At 37.1% G+C, this 22,052-nt stretch overlaps 1 protein-coding gene across 3 annotated transcripts; it reads left to right on the top strand.

Moving 5' to 3' along the window:
* The first annotated feature begins 1,668 nt into the window (after positions 1–1,668).
* Positions 1,669–15,095, top strand: GPX7 (glutathione peroxidase 7). 3 transcript variants are annotated; one of them, XM_072866588.1, is made up of 4 exons: positions 1,669–1,900; positions 9,146–9,407; positions 10,445–10,514; positions 11,270–11,410. In XM_072866588.1, exons 1-3 carry the CDS (start codon positions 1,694–1,696, stop codon positions 10,504–10,506), a joined length of 531 nt encoding a protein of 176 aa, XP_072722689.1. In that variant the 5' UTR covers positions 1,669–1,693; the 3' UTR covers positions 10,507–10,514; positions 11,270–11,410. The 3 variants fall into 3 exon arrangements, with proteins under 3 accessions (XP_072722689.1, XP_072722688.1, XP_072722687.1); XM_072866587.1 differs by having other exon boundaries at positions 10,442–10,514; XM_072866586.1 differs by lacking the exon at positions 10,445–10,514 and having other exon boundaries at positions 11,270–15,095.
* The last annotated feature ends 6,957 nt before the right edge of the window (positions 15,096–22,052 follow it).

The following is a 22,052-nucleotide window of genomic DNA, read 5'->3' as shown; positions in this document are numbered from 1 at the left end:
TTCAGTCCCATACCCAAACTACTATAACATTATGCCTCAAAAAATGTAAAAGTGTATTGTAGATTTACTTTTTAATTTTCTGGCCAAAAAATGCATATGTCAAATTATTTTCATCATTGGAATGAATTTTTTAAAAATATTTTTAGGATTTACTAGGTTTAAAAAATTTATTTAAATGTATATACTATACTAAACCCTATTCTCTGTCTCCAGCTGTGTCTGAAGAAACTCTAAAGCTTCTTAGATAATTTATTTATAAAATGAGGAAATCATACTTGACTGTCATCTAAAGGAAAGGTTCTTGGTCAATCCTACAGCCAGGAAAGTACACGCAAAGATAACACTTATCTGTGAAGATGAGAACTTCAGATTCTTAGCACAGTGTATCTTCCCCATAGACAGCATGGTAGAAGATTTTCCATCTATATATTTTTGTAGCATATTGCATTATTTATTGATGCTGGATGTCTCTTAAGCTGAAATACATAAAAGCATGAAAAATCTGAAATGTTTAAAAACTATAATTAAATTTTTCAACTAGTTATACGTGGCTTTTTCACTTACAGTAATGCCACTTATGTTTGAATTACCTAACCAAATTTAATCAAGATGTCGAAGATCTACCAAAACTCAGTTAAAAAAAAAATAACAAAGTGAGATTTCAAAATGTAATTTGCTCTTCAAAAGATAGATTTCCAATATGCCTTGGATGTGCTACTTAATTGTTTTCTGTAAATCACTACATTTTGCTTTTCTTTGCCAAGAATTATCAGAATCATAGGCATGGAGGACCAGTTTCTCGGTCCAAGAAGAAATCAATGACCATCAAATACTTTCTATTGTTGTTACTTTATATATACAAATCCTTTTCTTCCAGCAGGCGTAGTAGCAAATGGTACAAATGGCTATTTTTTCTTGCAGACAACCCAAGAATGGCATCAGCGCACTGAAGCAGTGGTTTGGCTCTGTATATCTGAAAGCTTTGGTACCAAGTTCAGTTCCTGCTGCTAAATGCCTCTTTCTTGCTTAAAAACCCTTAGGTAATGTGGTTTCTCCCACATCACACTGTGAAGACCAGTGGTCTGGCCACTCACCTCTCGCCAACCAGGTGCAGGTGGATACGAATTTCCTGGCGGCCTGGCTAACGGTGCTCCTTTTCACACAATACTGTGCATGGCATGTTTGTAATTCTGGTTTTGCTGACTGTATGCTGTGACTTTTGTTCAGAGCACTTGCATCAGTAACCAGTAGCAACCAAGCCACTGGTATCCTTTGACATTACACCGTAGTTACTAGACGCTATAGTTAGTATACTAAAAAAAGGCACTTGCAAATCCATCAAAAATCACAATAACTCTATCCTGGATTTTCCTAGGACATCGTTAAAGCAGGTCTCTAAATCTGCCTGGTATCCCACAGACACATACAGTGTTACTATTCTTGAGCCAACTAGCACTTTCATTTGTCTTGTACCCATAAATGGCCTTACTTAATAGACCACTACCACCATGCAACACTCAGTTTTAGAGTATTTGAATCCCCCATAAACACATCTTCCTGAGGTCTGCTATGGACACAGCTTCCAACCCTTTGCAGAAGCCAGACTGTTGCAAAAGCTCCGTTTGCAGCAGTCCTTTCTTTGCGGCAGCGCTTTCCTATCGTGGCAAGTGTCTGTGCAGCACGGCCGTGCAGCATGCTAGATCCTGAGGGCAGTGTGGAGCACCAGCCTTCCTCTTCCTTCCCCAAAGTTTTCCTTATCCCTCTAGCCATGCTCCTTGCAATTGCAGCACTCCTGCTCTTAGCATTTTCCGCTACGCAGCAGAAAGAGCCTGATTTTTACACTTTCAAAGTTGTAAATATCAGGGGCAAATTAGTCTCTCTGGAGAAATACAGGGGCTCGGTAAGTCTGCACGGAGATGGGCAGCTCTCGCCCTGACTCACTAACCAGCCAGTCCTTGCATGTCTGCAAAGCCCAAGTGGGGGTGGAGAGATTGTACATTAACTTGGTGCACGCATGCAGCTAGATTGGGATTTACGACTCTTCTTTAACTGATCTGGAGAGTTGCCTGCATGCTTCCTTTGATACCGCTGCCTGGGTCTTTGCACTCTTTAAATAAAGCGTTAGCGGTCTAAGCTGTGTGTGTGTCCGCGTATTTTCCTTGTGCAGGCAGCTGCCTGTAGACGTGGCAGGCAGGGAATGCCTGCCTGCCTGCCTGCCTTTCATTCAGCAGGATGAATTGCACTGGGTTGTAGCTATTAAATTTGAAGCTCAGGAAGTCTGTACCTTTGTATAACTTACTTTTGGAGCTTATTTCTGCCTTTCCAACTGCATGATTTTCAGTAAATTATTTTTGCCTAAATCCCATTCCTTTTTAATGTTCTGCATTAAAAAAAAAAAAAAGATGGGATTTAATCAGTGGCTAATGGAGTTAACGGATTTCATCATAATTAGTAAAAAAGTGAGAGACATGATAAAGCAGTTATTTTAATATCAGCGTATAGTGAAATTGCAGCAACATAATGCTATTCCAGTTGTCACTTTTTAGTGGGACAGAGCAATATGAAGAAGGGCAATGTAGACACACATATACTTTTATGATGTCTTTTAAATTTCATTTACATGTTACATTCAGGAGTTCTAGGCAGAGCTTTCCTTCCCATTTTAAGAACAATTTCCTTGAACGTAACCTGATATTTTTTTTTCGTGGTTTGACCATCTAGGAAAGATGGTCAGTACCTGTGGAAGAGTGAAAAGGGAAGTCAGCACATGGGGTGCATAATACTATAAGCTCTCATAGCCACATTCACAAATTATAGAAGCTAAAATCAACATAAAACCCACAACTGCCACCCTTAGCACTCAAGTGACACATCTTCTGTGATACAGCCGGGCAGTCCAACAGCTTAGCTGCTGCCCAAAAAGGCAGGCACCACTTCTCACTTTCACCCTTATTCTCCAGCTTTGTGTTTCCACCTTCCTTTTCCCCCTCCTCAGGTACTTCACTGAGATGTCTGAGCTCACTAGTCCACAGCAGCAGGTCACTAAAACATTGGCAGGAAGGCAGAGAAGGCCCATGGGAAGAGATCTATGTTTTCCTGAGCTCAGTAGAAAGGGATGCTGGTAGATTGGACCAAATGAGAGGTCTGAATCTTACCTGGTGAAAGTCCTCCTCTCCCTTCGTTCACAATTCAGATACAGCGGAAGTGGTCCAATGCACACTCAAGTATCTATATTGGAAAAACCATGAAACCTATTTAATATTAAGCAATATTTGCTTTTTTCAGGAGTTCCTTCCAAAGGCTCTGTCAATAAATCCTGTTACTGGGGCATGTTTTGTCTGCAGGTCATGTGCAAATCTGTCTAAATAAGCAAATACCACCTGTAGCTTCTCTACCTCAGGGCCAGAATCCACATGGAAAGGAGTAAAGGGGGAACTCAGAGGAATCCTTACAGCCACCCTGCAGAGAGCTGAGGGTGTTCATTCCCTCTGGAAGAAGCTGCAGAGCCTGCCCTGGTATCTTATGAGCACACCAGGTTAGGGGTGTGTGTCTGTATCTCCAATGGTGCTATGAAACCAGCCATCCTTGAGGCGTGACTGGTTTCATGAGGGAGAGCTCTAGAGCCGTACCTTGGAAAAGGTAACACCATTGGTGAATGGTACTCCTTGATCTCTGCTAGGCCATATGGAATAGTTCATTCCAAAACAGTCATGACCAGCTTCTGTAGGGAACAAAAAGATCTGCATTCAGAGAGCCTATTAATGTTCAGGCTAGCTGCTCTTTGAGAATGCATATGCACAAGTTTAAAGAAAATTATAGCAATAAAACACATCCCTTTCTGTCGTTATGTTGTCAGAGCTCAATATCAAGGTAGACAAAGGTTAATTAAAACTCCCATTGATTTTTTAAAATAAATCTGCTTAAATATGCAGTTAGATAAGTAATGTTAAGATGTAGGTTTATCATAATATTTTAAAGCTATTAAAAGAAAGCAAATAATATATAAGTACTACGAATGTGCTGCTGATGTTTTAAAGAAAGTGAGTCACTAGTTAGCCCCTGGAACAATAGTCTGCTAATTGCTAAACCTGCTTTTAACAGCCTTAAGCTTTCTGGCAGATGTAGAGAAAACATTTTCTTCAATTCAGTCACTCAATTAATTTAGTTAAATACCTACTTAATTTGTAGTCAAGAAACTAACTGGTAATTGAAAAAAACCCAAAAGCTTCCAGAGTATATATATATAAAAAAAAAGAGTCTGCTAATTCTAAAAACACAAGAGCCATGCTAAGTAGAAACAATCAGTGCAATTCATGACTTGCACAATCTTTCTTCAATAACTATTAATATAAATTACTGTGTATTCAGATCGAGATAATTTTTCTTAGTAAGAAAAAAGCAAGACTGATTGATGCTATTTCATTTTCCATTCAAATGCGTCTTGATACAAATCACAAGTACCCTCCGTTATATAGTAAATAAGAAATGTACTAACAATTCTGAAATAACAACAATGAAAAAAATTAAGGAACAGATTTTTTTTTTTCTGAAATAAATGTGCACAGACATAACCTATTCTCCAGTTTAATAAAAATATCAAAAATATGTGAGAGAGTACTCCCTTTTTATGGGGGCATAAGGAATTATATTGCCAGAATGCTAAAAATTTGGCATACATGCTACAAAATCAGGTGTGATATTACATCTACCTGAAAGCAGAGAAAGAGAGGACTATTACAATGGAAAAAAAGAGTACCAGAAGTGAAAGAGATCAAAAAGCTGTCTGTTGCACTGTGTTGAGCAAGACCATCCTCCTATACTTTTTCCAGGTTACCATACTGATGTTGACCCATCTACATTAAAATGTGTGGTTGGAAAAGAATCAATGGGATCCACATAAGATTAGTTTTCTATCTATCTAATCTATCTACCTGTCTAATTCAATAAAGCTTATATTTTATTTTATTATCTCTATCAGATATGCTGTAAGAGGCAGTATTCTTACCAAAATAGTATCTATTTGGGAGTCAGATCTCCCAAGCATGAACTGTTCCCTGCTGTGTTTATACCTATCTAGATATAATAGTACCTACGTACCTGCCTGCCTACCTACCTACTACACAGCCAAGTATGGTGTGCTGAGGTGTAATTAAGCAGTGTTAGTGCAGTGCTTTGGAAATCTCGAATCAAAGGTACTATAATAATGTAAAAGCATTAGGCACTATAACAATGTAAAGTATTATTTTACTATTGAAAGTAATGCTAGGGACTTTGCATCACAGCTCTCTGCAATCCGAGAATGTAATATTACTGAATGTGCATAAATACAGAGTATAGCTACTTAATTACTGTACAAAGTATTCCTATTTTTTTCCATGAAGGTAACAACTCTGTGAGTTGGTGTAATCTGACACTTGTCGCTGGTTCTTCCATCAGTCAGATGGAGCCAGTTAAGAATCTCCAGGTCTAAAACCCTAAGTATGTACTGTCTCTGCTAACAGATCCACAAAGAGTTACTTGAAACTGATAGCAGATTCATAAATCTCTCCAGGGATCTTTTCCTCAAGGAGCTGCACTGGTGTAAACATTAAGTAAACCAAGAAATATTTTTGCAATGTTAAATAAATGAGTTCATTACTAGAATGCATAGGTTTTCTAAGCAAAGGGAAGGAAAGGATAGTATTAAGAGGTCAGATAACAGCTAATACAGAATTCAGCTTAAATTAAATAATTTTTCTAAGGTCCAGGATGAATTGTTTGCACTGCACACTAGGTGGTGTACTTGACTTGCACTCTCGGAGCCTAAAGTCAGTCAAGAGGCATATCGAACTTAATTTAAATCATTAATAGTTGTAAGAAGTCAAAGTACAGCCTCTTCATAAGAACAAAAAGAGTGACTGTTATTGATTAAAAATAAAATATAGACCAAAAAAATCACCACATATAATCACTTCTGGTACCAGACACTTGAAAGATAACTTGGTAAAGATTTTTAAACAACCATTTTAAACATCCCTTATGAAATACTAATAAATCCTGGAAGTTTTTTATTATATGTGTTAGTTATACTTTTAGGAGGTTTGCACTATTAAATTATGAAGTTCAGTAATAGATCTAATTTTTCTAAGGAAAAAACATGCAGAATGTGTCTGCCATTCTAAGAAATGCTGCATGTAGTTTCCTCTGATTTGGTGGGAGATTTGATGGGAGAACATTTGGAAGTTTGCACCATTTGCAGTGTGCGCTCTCATGCCTTTCACCACCATGCTGAGTAATCACTAGTTTTAAGCAGCTGTAAATTAAAATTCTTGTTTCTTCTTGAGTGAATTCTTTCAAGCCCTCTGAACTTCAAAATCAAGTAAAAGTTGTAAAAGCTTGATTGTTTTCATTGGCAAGTTCATATTTCGTATCTGTTATAATATGAACATAATACTTACACAACCTTATTTCCCCCAAACCTCCAATAATGAATTCTTACATTACCATTGTATTTGGGATAAAGTACCAATAGATATGAATACAGTAAGGTATATGAATACTTCTGCATCATGAGAATGCTGGGTCTTAAGCTATATTTAAAAAACCCTCCAGAATTTTATATGAAAGAACTACAGGTAACTTTAACTCTTAGTGTTACAATTTATCTTTACTTCAATCATACTAAACTACAGTTGTCACTATGCTTGGTAAATACAGATTATTTAAAAAGAAGATAACTGCCAATAGTTATTTTTTACATCCAATATATAGGTTTTATTTGAAATGCTGACAGTCTGCAACAGGACTGCATCATAAAATTATCACCTCTTTTCTGGAAAAAAAAAAAAAGTTATACGCCATATCTTTGGATGTTTTAGGAAACTGAATTTAAAATTTCAGGTAGAGTTTGTAAATGTCGTCTGAATGAATGTGATGCTTTGGAAGTTAGCTAGATGGCTCCAGATCATATTTCATATGCAAGTGTACAGGGATTGCTCAGATTGTATTCTGTTGACACACTACACAAGGAAGATTACATCAACTTCTGCTTTATAAGATTAACCTGTCTTCCAGACAAAACATTGCCATTCTGAAACCACTTTAAATATAGCCATATACCTATAGAAGGTACAAAATACACAAAGTAAGTGTTAATGTTTAATGTAAGAAATTATAAATACCAACATCCCCTTAGCTTTTTCTTTACTCATTCCTGCCCCTTCTAGGGATTTAATCTTATTATCCAATACCTTACCCAGATTGTGGGCTTTTATATGCCAGTTTGTTTTCTGGCCTTAAAAACTCTATACATATGTAGTCATTTATTTTTCATATAATTTACTGGATGCACTCCATTCATATTCCCTATACACTTTTATATTTTGTATAAAAACATACACATAGGAATATGGAACAATAGTAACATTAGAATCTTAAATTTAAATTGAGCAAAGCCAGTGGTTACAGAAGCAAGAGTATGAGACCCAGAGTCAAAATTTTTTACTTCCTTGTCTTGCGCTGCAAGACAAATCTACTGCAAGACAGCTACGTGCTGTGTAATTTGATCAGGTCAGTTAATGTGTTCATTAGGAAAGTTCAAGCTTTCCTTTTGCGGCATTGGGCCCTTCAACGCTGCTGTCTCACAGTGACAATAATGAAACCAACCTGCCATCTTTTATGAAACTTCCAAACTCTTGTAGAAAGATCAAATTTGAATAGCTACTGTTGTGTACTAGCACTGGGGAATGTGTTGGCTACTTTGATTGAATTAAAACTTTTTTTGCAATTTGAGAATGAAGGACCAGCTTCTGGACTGATGTATAACCTGTAGAAACCCACTGGATTCAGTGTAAACCAGGCAGAATTTTGGTTCTCAAATCATAATGCTTTTTCTGCACTATGCCTCATTTTAATCTAGGTGGGTAGAAACATTTTTAGTATTATAGTATTTATATTGCCTTATGACTCTTACAAATTGATCTGAAAAAAGGAAGAGAATGTAGCTATATGTAAAAGAAACATCACTATAAAGTGCATAATGCTATTTTTATTAATAAAATCATATTGTATTTAAAAGATCTATGACATTCAGCTTTAGTCCACTCTCAAGAAAATATTAGAATGCCCTCAATTTATGTAGAATGAGTGGCAACTCACACTTATAAAATTTGTAAGAATAATAAAAACTATAAGTCTAAAAATAAATTCTAGAAGTTATTTAAGGATAAAATATCTCAAAAAACAATGGAAAGCTCTTCAAGGCCTTGAGAAACTGTGTAATATGTTTCAGCTCAGGGTTAGGTCACTTAATTTCCCCAACAAATTCATGACAGAATCTGTTCCACCACATATTCATCCTTACACATGCCTCTCTTTTCCTGTCATGCTCATCTGTGTTTGGAATTGTCCTCTCTGCTGGATCTGCGTAGGCAGATACATGCCTGGTGGTAATGTCTAAATGACACAATGCGCACAACGTCAAATATGATCAGCTATAGGAATGACTTTAAAGGCTAGTGGGCACAGTCTTCACTTCTTAGAATCTCTAATTGAGGCAGTAAACCTTTATGCAAAAACTGTTGTCATTTTGTCACAACTGAGTAGATTTACTCTAGAAATGGTGGGAAATTTTACAGTCCATACTGCATAGACCAACCCAAAATTCTGTAATTGCTTCTATTACCTTCCAGGTCAAGACATTGACACTAGCAATGATAAATGGATCAGCCAGTTCTGTATGAGTACTAAATTCTGTACAAGGAAAGATGCTGCAGAACGGATGCTTCACAACAGATAAATAAACTACCAAAAATACATTAATTTGCAAGTTTCTTTCATGCAACTTGGTATATCTTAGCTGGATGATCATTTCTTAGATGTGCTTAGAAACTATCCAAAAGGCAGAACGGAGAAACATAGATTCTCTGTGAACTGAGAATTAAGATCGCTTAGCAGTATATTGATTATCTTCATGGTTGCCAAATGGGAATACATAAAGTAAATATTAAATCTTCCTATTGTGAACAGAAGTCGATGTAGTTTCAAACATAAGTGTTCAGTCACAGTTGTCTAGATATTCTAATTTTTTAAAAATAATCTGCATCCTAGCCTACCTGTTGGAAAAGTGACATGTGCAGCACATTTTTTAATCTCTCTTCTTCTTCAGGTGTCACTAGTTGTCAACGTTGCAAGTGAGTGTGGGTATACAGATAGCCACTACAAGGCCTTACAACAGTTACAGAGAGACCTCGGCCCATATCATTTCAATGTGCTGGCATTCCCATGCAATCAGTTTGGGCAGCAAGAACCAGACACTAACAAAGAAATTGAGAGTTTTGCGCGAAAGACTTATGGTGCCTCCTTTCCTATGTTCAGCAAAATTGCAGTCAGCGGAGCCGGTGCAATTCCTGCCTTCAAGTACTTAATTGGTGAGTAATCTGGAACACTGGAAGGTTGTTTCCCCAGTGTAGAATTCCTCTGATATAAAATACCCTCCGACAGAAAAAAAGATATCTATGACTGTGTTCACAGAATCATAGTGCAGAATTGTCAGGCTCAAACAGGTCAGAAGTCATGTAGTCCATCCTCCTGCACAAGGCAGGATTTATCTCTGTGTCACCCCTGACAGCTTTGTCTAACCTTCTAAAAAGATCTCCAGGGATGAAGACACTACGATAACAGATGCCCTGTAAAAGCTAGTCTAATAAACCTCTACATGGAACATAGATCTTGAAGTATTCTCCTGTATGCATACAACACCTGATATTCCTTTTTCCACTTTGCAGTCTCTTAAGTGCTTCTCCTGTGACATGACTGCTGCAGGTTGGATTTATAAGATTCATCTCAAGAGCTGTAGGATAAGTGGAAGCAAAGCACCTATGTAACTTACTTCAACAATCAAAAAATGAGACCAGGCACTAAGAGATGTCCTTGAATACTCCCTTCCTCATTCCTTGCCAAGCATTGCAATAGCCATACTGTACAGTTCCTCTAGTTCTAATCTGCATTATAGCTAGCACTGAGACCTGAAGAGGTTCTGCTGGTTCTTAGCAGACAGCTGACAACATACCCTGTAAAGCAGGATATTCTCTGTCAAGGCACTACTTTCTCTATCAAGGCACTACTTTTCTTGCACTGAACGAATGCTCTAAATACCATTTAAGTGCTAAACTAAAATGTCAGTCTTGATCCAATGTGAAGGAAATGTCTTCCAGCAATGATATATAACAAAGCGCAGTATGACATGGTATCACCTGAGCTGCATTCTGCAAAGACCATATCGCTGCTTCTTCTCTCCAGCACCACAGTGTTCTCCCACATACCACTGAATCTAAAGGAGTGTTGGTAGTATTATTTTTGACTACCCCAAGCACACCTCCTTCCAGGTGTCTGTAATGGATCTTTCTGCTAGCCAAACTTCCCTTTAATCCTTTTCACATCCTTCCAATTCTGTTTTACCCAGCAGACATGTCACACGAAACTTGGCAAAACTTTGTTTCCCTGTTGGTCCACATAATGACAAGATAGTCAACAGTGTAAGTCTGGCTGTGTCTTGATGATACTTTGAAATATCTTCTGATTCCTTATGAGATTTTGCCCGATGTATAATCAATGGAAAAAGATGCTAATTTGTCTGTAGTGTCTGTACTTGTGCTATTAGCGGGATGAGGCTCCTGGTCTGATGGAAAATCCTGAAAATTTTGTTAGTCATGTAGCAGAATAGTAAAGGATAAGAATGCAACTCATGTAAAATGAGTATGTGGTCAGGGAGGGAAAAACTGTACTAGATGAGGATTAGGAGGAAACCTCCTAGAACATTTTACTTTGTTATTTGTTCATAAAGCATTTCTTGAAACATTCTTCTGAAGCACATGATACTGGGTGCTTTTGGAGTAAAAATTCTGGGTAAGCAAGCAAATAATCAGTCCTGGTACAGCTATATTGTTATGCCAAATTCCATTTTCCTATCAATGTTCAACTGTTTCAGATTTATCTATATAGCACAGACACACACACACATGCACACACACACTTTAACACTGATTATAGTGCTTTCTCCTGTCTGTCTGTCTGTCTCAAGCTTGACTGTTTTAATTAGTCTCAGGGGGCTACTGTCTAGTTAAAGCTCCTTGTCTGTCAGAAAATTAATCTTATTATTCAGTCTGAACTCCCTCTTAATTTTACATTCCTTCTTCCTCTGAGAGGGTAATAATCAGATTGACATGAACAAATGTCAGTAATTGGCTAACATGGTTTTCTTTTCTAAGTTTCTGGGTTTTTTTGCCTGTAGATTCTACAGGAGAAGAACCAACCTGGAACTTCTGGAAATACCTGGTGGACCCCAATGGGAAAGTAGTAAAGGCCTGGGACTCTACTGTCTCTGTTGAAGAAATAAGACCTTATGTTACAGAACTTGTAAGGAAAATCATCCTGAAGAAGAAAGATGAATTATGACTTTCAAAAATCCCAGCATGCCAATTACATCTTCATTGAGAATTAGAGCTGGAGTTTGTCTTTTCACATTCCAAAAGAGAGTATATGAGGAGGGGAAATCATGACCAGTGGAATCTATATTCATCATCCTGAGAATGTAGAAAACAGCAAGTTATCATGGTCAAAGTAATTTAAATTTTTTCTCCAACTGAATTGAATTTGACCTTTCTGGGAAAGAAGAACTTATCAGCAATTGTTTCTTTCCCAATTCAAATTATTAATTGTTGGTGACATTATAGGAAGTCAGTTCATGTACCTGTAGGAAGAAGGCTCAGAATAACGAGAATTTCCTAATTGGGATCTCACTGACACCTACAATTCTGTTGTCATATTTTGATCGTGAACTGAATGAAAAAATAAAGAAATTTAAAAAGTGCATGATTGAATTAAGACATGTGCTAGGAAGAGGCCCAAAACAGATACCTTCAAACCAGGCAGATTTACATAGATACATGTCTTTCTGGTTACCAAAGCCAATTATATTTCATTTCATCTGCCTAGAAAGTCAGTTAAGAAGGGCATGGGGAAAAGACATCTATAAAACTTAAATGAAAGAAATGTGAAGACAAGTCTCTGTAAAAATTCTCCAAAACCTATGAGAAGAATTTCTGCATTTTTTCACCCAGTAAAGCTTATCACATGATATTTAAATAGCCATTTGAACATCTGTAAGACCAGAGCCTCTACAAAATGGCTATTTCTTTCTTCTGTTAGCATTCTGCCTTAGAAGAATTACTCTTGCCTCATACAATTGATGTTAAATTTATTTTTCAATTTATAACACCATCTGATTTTGCTGCATGTACAGACAAACATTAGAGAATCAACTTTTTTCCATGGAAATAATTTTTCAAATGTTTAGTTGTTGCATAATGTTACATTGTTTCATACCACATTAATGTTACAAATGTTTAATGGCACCTTTTTCAAATGTCGCACTCAGGCATCTGCTCAGATTTCAGACTGCAGAACTTCTTAGTTCATACTAAAATAATAACACTAACAATTACAGCCTCATTGTTCTTTGACAGAAACCCTTTGAAAATCTTGTCAGCAAGAATTCTTCTTATCTTAACAAAACCACAATGTACAGGTCCCCTGCTCTTAACCCCAGGATGCTTTACGAAGAATCTAGTCTTGTCCAATTCCAGTATTATTGACGAGTGAAAGCTTTTTTGTGCTTTGTAATGCTTTTTAAAGTAGCACAAACAATATTTGTCTAATATAGTTGTCAGCACCCAAGTGTACAAATAAGCCTTAATTGGCCTGACTATGGTAAGAACTTTTTCCAACTCATCACTGTGATTATAGATCTTCAGTATCCAAACAGGCTCTAGTTGAAATCAAAGGCAAGTATTATGGCATGCACTGGCTTGCAGAACAAGAGGGGAAAGAAGAGTACTGAAGAACTATCGGAAATAAAAGGGTTGATCCTAGAGTATATTATAGTTCCCATGCTTGAACAGCTGCTGCCTCCTGAGGTCTTGGACTCATTCTATGGAGTGGTCTAAGGAAGTAAGAGCTAGAAGTACTTTAGGATTTGCAGAAAGACCCTGAAGGGCAGAGATTGTACTGCACAAAACAAACTCAATTTGCCTGAAAGAAGCTGAGAGCAAGGTTTTTTAGTTTTTAGTGAAAAAAAGGGGGGGGAGGGGTGGAAGAGAGAATAAAAGGAAGAAGTAACAGAAGTACAGAAGCAAAAAGAGAGATCAAGTAAGAAGGGAGAAATGAGAAAGAAGTGAAAAAACAGTTTGCAGCCAAAGAATCTTTCAGACAAATGGGGCATGGAAATATTCATGTCATATTTATACTAATGAGCATGTTCCAAGCTATATCAGCTAATTCTCACTTGGAGTGTAAATTAACAGCGCAGGAAATCAGTGTTCGTGGCAGTGAATAAGTTCGTATTTTCCTCCTCTGATGGTGAGAAAAGTGAACTCTATGGTCCATTCAGTCATTTAGTCTATTCCTATGTGAATCACTCTAGGACAATGGTTACTAAGGTAATCACAAAGAAAGGAAAATCAGGCCCAGCTGATACTGTGCTAGGACAGAGAATCCAACTACTAGAAAAGGAGGTCTTTTATTACTCTATAAACTGTTTCTCTTTTCTCTGTCCATTGATACTAATGCAATGCTCCAGCATGCTGTTAGCAAGTGCTGCAGGGCTTAAAATTTTCTCCTTAGAAAGTATGTTTCTATCTTATAACTGAAGCTCAGATGAGCCCAGACCATGCTTTGAAAGACATTTTATGCCCTCTCTATTTCCATTTTGCATGTCCAACTTCAAACAGAACTCTGGATTTACATAGAGATGATCTTGCATTCTCTATTAGACAAATTCTAGAAGTCTAGAGATACAATGGCAATGATCAGTTGGAAAGGGTTCAAACTATATAGACAAATATTGTTTGCGCTGCTTTTAAAGGCATTATGAAGCACAAAAAAGCTTTCACTCGTCAATAATACTGCAGTTGGGCAAGACTAGATTCTTAAAGCATCCCAGGGTTAAGAGCAGGGGACCTGTACATTGTATTTTTGTTGAGATAAAAAAGTTCTTGCTGACAAGATTTTCAAAGGGTTTCTGTCAAAGAACAATGAGGCTGTAATTGTTAGTGTTATTATTTTAGTATGAGCTAAGAAGTTCTGAAGTCTGAGCAGATGCCTGAGTGCTATGAATAACTTAATACTGATGACTGTTAGAGTTGGTGTTCTTACCAGTTTGGCAATTTAAAGGGAACTAAGGTAAGTATTACACACACAAGCTTTGAAACAACAAGAAATTTGAACAGGCACATGATTTTAAGCACATAACTACTCTCTCTGAAGTTAACAGAAACATTTTCATTGTTAAATTAAGCATGTGGCATATATTCCATCCTTTGTTGCATTGGAATCAGTTTGTAGAACAAATGCTTTGGTCTTTTAATCAAAGTTACAGAGTAAAAGTAAATATTCTTGGTTGTAGATTAATTCATATCTAGTCATGCTGTTAAGTACTTCATGACTTCCTGCTCAGAAAAATTGCAAAGCAAATTTGCACTGGGTTGAATTTGTCTGTTGAGACTATATAGAGGGCATGCAGAGATCAGAAATTACTTTTTTGGCTCATGAGTTCCAACACTGTTTAAATCTGACAGAGATCTTCCCTACAGCAAGTCCTGACAACTTTAAAACAGCTCTGAATATATAGCATGAGACTATTTTCTTTGCAGCTTGTCTGCTTTGCAGAGAAAATATTAGTGTGCATTAACAGATGAGCACATTTATGCATGGAGAGTGATTATCTTGATCATCTAAGACTTGATCTCTTACAGTTTGCAACTTTGAAGGTGTAAACTCTTGGCATGTTGATTTAAACACTAAACTAAATAGAAAAAAGAACATAATACAGTTTGGTTTTTTTTTTAAGATTTAAGAAGTTGAGAGAACACTAATAGACAGCCAGCTGATTAGGGATAAACCTTTCCCAAGTTTCAAGTGTGAAGTTGTATGCAATGAAAAGGTATCATTGCATGTGCAGATGGGAAGTTCAGGGTAGGTGATTTCAATGCCAGAGGAAGATTACAGAGCAGAGGCATTCTTTTGTTATCGATTACTAATAAAAAGCTGTATTAGTGCAAGTATGGCAAGTGGATGTATAATCATTTGTCATCTATCAGGAAATTTCTCTGCCCTGTGAGTACTCAATCTGGTCTCATTTAGTTCTCTGTCAATTCTACCTGTCAATTTAAAAAGTTCATTGCTTTTCCAGCCTTTGACCTCTGACCATTTCTTTTGATTCTTTTCCTGATGTCTCTTTCTGACATAACTTAAGTTGAAAGCCTCACTCTACAAAGTATCACAATACCTATTAAAATGTATTCTTAAAACATCTGTTAGTAGGTCAAAACACAATACTTGAAAGGAGGAAAAGGAGTCCAATGGAAGGTGTAGTAATTTGAAGCCATTTCTATTTTCTCTTTCTTCTGGTTAAGTTCATAATCAGTGTTGATTTTCTCCCTTTCTCTATTAACAGTAGGACAACAGAGGATAAAAGAGTTTAAGATGCTTCTGTTGGCAATATTCTGAAGGGGGAATCCTGTCTTCATACAGGATGGAAGAGGATCATTCTAGTTTGGTTCCAGGAGCAGTGGTAATTAGATTTTAGCACAATGGACTGCTCTTACTTGGTGGAATCATTCTGACTCGGCTCTCAAAGAATGCTCTGGCCATGTTTTCGTGCCATAAAACTCAGGAGATGAGCCTCACCCTCTGCCTCTGCTTCTGCTAGAAAAAAAACATTCCACTGATGTAGCTGAAATTCGGTTGGCCAGGATCAAGGTAAAACAATTTCTCATGAGTCTGTCCTAAGATATGCTCTTCCACAAGTTCTGCACCAGATACGCAAGCTCCGTAACTGCTACTGATGACAGTATCAATGAACAAAAATGACCTGAGTTTACTGTGCATTCCAATCTTACAGTGAATACTTGCCTCTGTTTATTTAATATCCTTCAAAATGTCATTCCTAAAGCACTTAAATATTTACTGAAAATCCCCCTGAAGAATCCTTGTTTAAAATAGTATCTGTTAGGCTGAAATGCACCTGATCTTTCCAAATAAGCCATACTCTGAACTCCTTGCTGGAGACTTGATGCTTTGTCAAAGACACACATAATTTTCTTCTTCCTTCTGAAAGCATTACATATGCACTAAAGCACTGCATGTGAAAAAGCTGCTGCAGATTTCTGCCTCATGTGAAGTCCAAACTGGGTACAATCAGTGTTGGACTTTGCTTCTTGCATTGTAAACGTCTCCTTTCTGATACTAAGCATGTGAATTAATCAGTCTATAATCTCATTTTCCTCTCATTTAATAGAGTTGATAATACTGCACAAAATATTTGTGACTTAATTAATGAGTGCATGAAATAACATCCTACATGGAGGAGGCTGGTGCTCAAAAAAATACAATATAATATGAACCTAAGTCATAAACCAAGAAACAAACAGACCTGTATACTAGCAATGGCTACACAGATGTGTTGGAAGGGCCGAGTGCCTAGCACCTATAAAGATTTGGTGTTTTTTGTGTATTACATCACTAACAGCCAGTTATAAACTCACTTTCATGCAGTTCTCTATCAGCTTGAATGGCATAAATGCAGGAAATCAGCTGTTCTCAGGAACCAAAATCACCTTGAGCCACAGCAACTGGGGAATAATGAAGTAAAATATGTTTGAAAAAACAGACAGTCAATTGTGCCTCTAGGACCTCACTATCAATATAGTTCGATTAGCAATCTTAGTTCATATACTTTAATAGCTTTCAAAATAAGTTTAAAAAACCCTCAATATATACACAAACTCTTATAAGTAGTATTCCACTTACTGGTCTCCTTTCCTGTTTGCATTAATTACCTGTTGTGAATAGCAGGATGACGTCTCTGGGACTAGATGGTGACTCATCAAAAAGTGACTTCATGGTGGGGGACTGACTTTATTACCATTATTCTAAATAAATTTCAGCTCTTGATTTATGAGCGGAATGGTTTACTTTCTAAAAGGAACAGACTGGCAGCAGTCAAACATTCCTTATTTCCAGAAAAGTAATGAATGCTCAGCACTCTCCTAACTGTCAGGCCAGGTTCGCTTTTGCCACAGGCTTGCAGCAGTGAGCCAGTACACTTGTCATTTCTCTTCCTTTGACATTCTTATGTGGAAGATGACTACTTTTAAAGGTATTATAACAACTGGTGCAAGACTTAAATACAAGCAATGAAATGACACTGCATTATTTTGAAAGAAAGCCCACAAAGTTCTTCAACACTTAAAGGCATATATTTCCATACTGCTGATATGATCTCATTCACATTCTGCTCAATCACATATCTCGAGAATTTCCAGAGATAAGGGCTACTTTTGTAGTATAGTTAGGCTTTCTAAATTTCTACACCCAAAAGATAATGTGGAAAGCCTTAAAGGTTAGGAGGATTACCATTTATATTTGGCCTTATATAGGATTCTGGTTTTAATTGTTTATACAACCACAATTCTTGCATGTCCATTTTTTTTTTTAAACAAGAAATTTTCAGACCTTCTGAGAAGAAATTGCAGTAATATAAAAACATTACAGATTTCCTATAGGCATTATTCTGGAGCAGAAATTAGATTAGAATTTAGAGTGGGAGCTTCTGATGTAAAAGTGTCTAGTGTGATCAGAATTCTGAATTTTAGACCTATAATGAGATAAAAATTCAAATTTCCTTTGGAATAGGGAGATCAGTGCTTGTGTCTCAGTCTGAACCTTTTGAATATGAAACTTAAAATGCAATTTAATTATAAAATAGCAACCAGTGAAGCAAATAAAAACAAAATTGAAATTCCACCCTCTTTTATTCTTATCTTTCTTTACTTTGGTACAAATGCTGATTTAAAGTCAACAGTAAAAAGAAGCGTGCAGAATCACTCAAACTGCATGATTTCATCACATTTATATACATGCACTTACAGCTAACAGTTATTGCACTGGCTCTGAAGCAAAGAGGCTTCATGTCATATATATGTTTACAAAGCTGTATATATGCATGATGGAAGCATTTCCCAATAACTAAACCAGCTAATTTGGAAAAACATCTCTGTGCTGCTTTAGAGAACTTGTTAATATGAAGTGAATCAACATGGACTGCTAGCAAACATCCATGATCAGAAGTGACATGGTGATGTCAGTCTTTTTTGTAACCTTTTTCCACTGACTATTTGACTTAATTGGCTATACACAACTCTCTTCATAGGCTCTAGCTTTTATGAATCAATCCAGAATTCACAGCTCAAGACAAGTCTTGGAGTCCTGTCCTCACCTGATGATCCCTTGTTCTTCACAATTCAGATTATGTAATTATTGTTTAACACCAACCAGGCCTTGTCTGCCTTGCCTTCATAAATTTACGGTGTTTGGACAGTTATTCTGTGAGCAATTAAGACTTGACTCTTAGTCCAGTAGGATGGATTCTTACTTATGCCAATAGAAAAGCAATTTGTCAGCAGATCTTTTTGTTAACCTTCAAATCCATCCCCAGTTATGGTAAACAAAAACCAAAAACACCCAACCCAAACAGTTGTCCTTTTTAATTTTAGAACACAGTTTTTTCAAGTTTTTTGAGAAATGGTATGTGCCGTATTATAAATTTATTCCGTTCTAAATTGTAATGAGGTTCAAAACATGACTATTTTTAGGGAGAAGAAAAACAACAAGCATGTTTGTTACTGATGGAGGAACTATAGTAATAATAAGGAATAGTAAAGCAGAACATTTTTAGTCAAGGATGGTAATGACTATTCTGTTACTGAGACTCATAGAAACCTCACAACATCAAGAAAAAGGGCTTGATATTGATCTTATAGATGAAGCAACTAAGCACGTGGGTGACACCATTTTCCCAAAAGCATGTAACAAGTGAATGAAAAGCAAAGAACAGAACTTAATCTTCTGATTCCAAGTTTGTACAGATGTATCTATCACCTTTAGTTAATCAAACAAGAGAAAGCAAGTTATGTCATGTAAAAGCGGATTGATTTGGCAGCAGTTAAAGTGACAAATAGAAGGCAACAGACAAATGAAGTAATTACATTCACTTCCATAAGACAAACAGCAATGCTACTGTAAATTAAGATAATTTAGCTTGATTCTGCTTTGACTACTTCTGTTGAGATGTTCATCATGTCTGTGACAGTGAGCTGCACTGAAACATTCCACTTCGGTAGCAATCCAGAAAAAATTCCTGTCAAAATCCCCGTGCAAATTCCAGGTATGGAAGAATGATGAATGTCATAGGCTTCATTAGAGGTGTATTGGCTTAGTCTTGGCTGGAAGAAAAACTACATCTGATATCATATTAGTGAACACACTAAACTGTATCTTACTCCTTGCTAATGGATAACACATCTTCTGTGATGACTAACTCCAATGAAAGAGTTATGAAGATATGCTCTACATTCCTTTTCAGGCTTTGGACCTTTCAGTATGGCACTTTCCCAAACTATTCATCTTCTCACTTCCTCTGAAATGGAAGTGTTTAAGTGTCTTTTTTCTTCAAGTCAAAAAACACTTCCTGCAAAAATACTGGCAGTAGGTATTGCTAAAATTTTTTTATTCCAGGAAAGCAGACAAGATCTCATGTGAAAGATCCCTATCCCTTTGGTATCTCAGGCTGACCAGGAAAGAATATGGGCAACTAAACGCAGAAGTGTATGTTGGAATTTGGCACTTGCTCATCAACTTCTTCCAGATGCTGACCAAAATGGATGCCAAACAGACAGGTGATAAAATTTGATTAAGAACTGTTCTGTTGAAAAGCTAATTTCTTGTCTCTTCTTGAGCCACATATCTGCCATAGTTGAGATATATGAAGTAGACAATCAGGAATCAAATAGGGGAGCACAAGATACAAAATAAAAGGACTGTGTGAAGGAAGACATTGGAGATCCTATTTCTCCACAGTGGAGAAAAGTAGACAGAAGTACTTTACTGATGAGCAAATAGAGAAATTCGCCCCCAGGTTTCAGGCAGGTTCTCTGCCAAATCCTTTCTTAGACTGAGAGGAAATCACTTCGATCAGTACTGGGGAAAAGTTGATAAACGGGATACTGGCCTGTTTGTACTCTGTGTGGCTGCACTAGACTTACTGAGGGCAAAAAGATTATCTTTCAACCCTAGAGGCAGGACATTGAGCTCAGAAGCAAAACATTTAAGGGGGAAAAAAAAAAAGAAAAAAAAGAAAAAGAGAAAACCACAAATAAGATTGATGGTCAAATGTTCAAAGCAAGGATGCCACTTGAAGATGACAAGCAGAGGACACCAGACAGCAAAAGATTCCAGGGAGTCCCTAGATCCCCAGAGGACCTCTGCCAGGTGTGCAAGACAGAAGTCAGGGCTGGCTTCTCATGCACACAATGCTTCTCAGTAAGTGGTGTTGTCTGGATTGTGGATGCTCATTTTAATCAGTGCCTTGAAAAATTTGACAAGGAAGTGCCAGACTAAAAGCCTTGAAAACTGAAGTTTGATGTATCCTCCGAGCAGGATAGTGTGAATGGTTCCTTCCAATGATCCTACCAACAGACCTCAGCCAAGACTTGAAGAAAATGAACTAAGGCAAGTTTTAAGCTTTTGGCACATGACATGTTCGTTCTCTATATACAAACACTCCCAAGAGAACCAAAATGGGAAGTGGTTCCCAAACAACTAGTGAGAGACTAAAACCAATTCATTTTGGAGGCATCTGATGTCACTGAATATGTCGTCTATGAAGCTCTAATATTTATTTACTGCTCATTCCGTGTCACCAATTTTTTTCTTTAGTGATTTAGTGTGGTCAGGCAGCAAATATGAATCAAACTGGAGCCGCTTAAGAAGTTGTTGCAGCTTATTTCTTTTCTTCCCCAGAGAAAAGCACTCCATATGAAGGCATGTGAGCATTCCTCATCCAAACCAACACAAAGTCACCCGACATTTTAAAAAGCCTTCTTCAGCTATTTGAATTAAGAGGGCAAGTTGTGTACTGAGACAGTGCTGAAGCATGCTCAGGCTGCTCTGTCAACTGTTTTAAGTGGACAGTAATATGTAGAAGATGGTTAGGATGAACAGATATAATAGATCTTATCGCTTCATCCAATTTCTAAGAGAACATCTGACTACTGACTAAGACTAACACAGATCAAATGCATCATTCATCTGAGATGTAACTGGTGACCATTTCATCAAACCAGGACTGACAAGGTGAAGGCCTGCCCAATAGCTCACCTGGCTCAGCTTCAAAAGGCCTAGTCTATCACTGAGAGTAATTCCATCCATTACAGACTGTGTGGTAATCAGGTGCTCTGATAATGAGGGACACGTAAGATTAAGAGATAACAATCACATGCCTCAGTTGCATTTTAATAACTATTGTGCAAACGTAATTGAGTTGAAAGACCCGTAGTGTCTTGAAGACATACAAAACCATTTAAGCACTAGTTATTATTAGTAGCCTATATTTGTTTAATGTTATGAATCATCTTATCAAATCATAGGCCATGTTAGGTGTTCATAATAAGAATATACTTTTTATCTTTCCTTTGGATTATCAGTTTACGTTGGACAACCGCTCCTTGTCGCCACTGCTGAAGTGAAAAGGGATTTGAAACTGATAAGACTTTCTAACTTCAGCCAAAGGCAGAAAGGCTATGGAAACTGATTCTCTTTACAGCGTCCCCAAATAAAGTAGTGTTCCAAAGGTGGAAAACAAACTCACCTTCAGCACCAGAAAAGAGGAATAAAAATGAGTTTTTGCAGCTAGAAAATAAAACTGAAGCTCTGTCAAGAAAACAATTGTTAAGACAGGCCTGTCATTGCTTGTGACTTTGCTTGTCACAACAACATCAGGAGTGAAAAGTCCAAATTCCCATCTTCCTGTAAATACATGTGATACATGAACCAAGAAGGAATACACTATGTGACTTCTTCCCCATCAAATTTAGAGCACTGCCATCAATAACGAGGTTGAACTGACACTTCTATTATAATTCTGATTGCTTATGGAATTTTGCCGTATCTTGACTTCT

Source organism: Ciconia boyciana, chromosome 7, assembly GCF_034638445.1.
Source record: "Ciconia boyciana chromosome 7, ASM3463844v1, whole genome shotgun sequence".
Classification (NCBI taxonomy): Eukaryota; Metazoa; Chordata; class Aves; order Ciconiiformes; family Ciconiidae; genus Ciconia; species Ciconia boyciana.
The sequence above is the reverse complement of the archived record's forward strand: the minus strand, read 5'-3'. Positions and strand labels throughout refer to the sequence as shown.

Coding starts and splice junctions, on each gene's coding strand:
- GPX7 (XM_072866586.1), top strand. CDS start 1,694: ATGCTAGATCCTGAGGGCAGTGTGGAGCACCAGCCTTCCTCTTCCTTC. Junction 1,901..9,145: donor TGGAGAAATACAGGGGCTCG/GTAAGTCTGCAC, acceptor CTTCTTCTTCAG/GTGTCACTAGTTGTCAACGT. Junction 9,408..11,269: donor TGCCTTCAAGTACTTAATTG/GTGAGTAATCTG, acceptor TTTTGCCTGTAG/ATTCTACAGGAGAAGAACCA.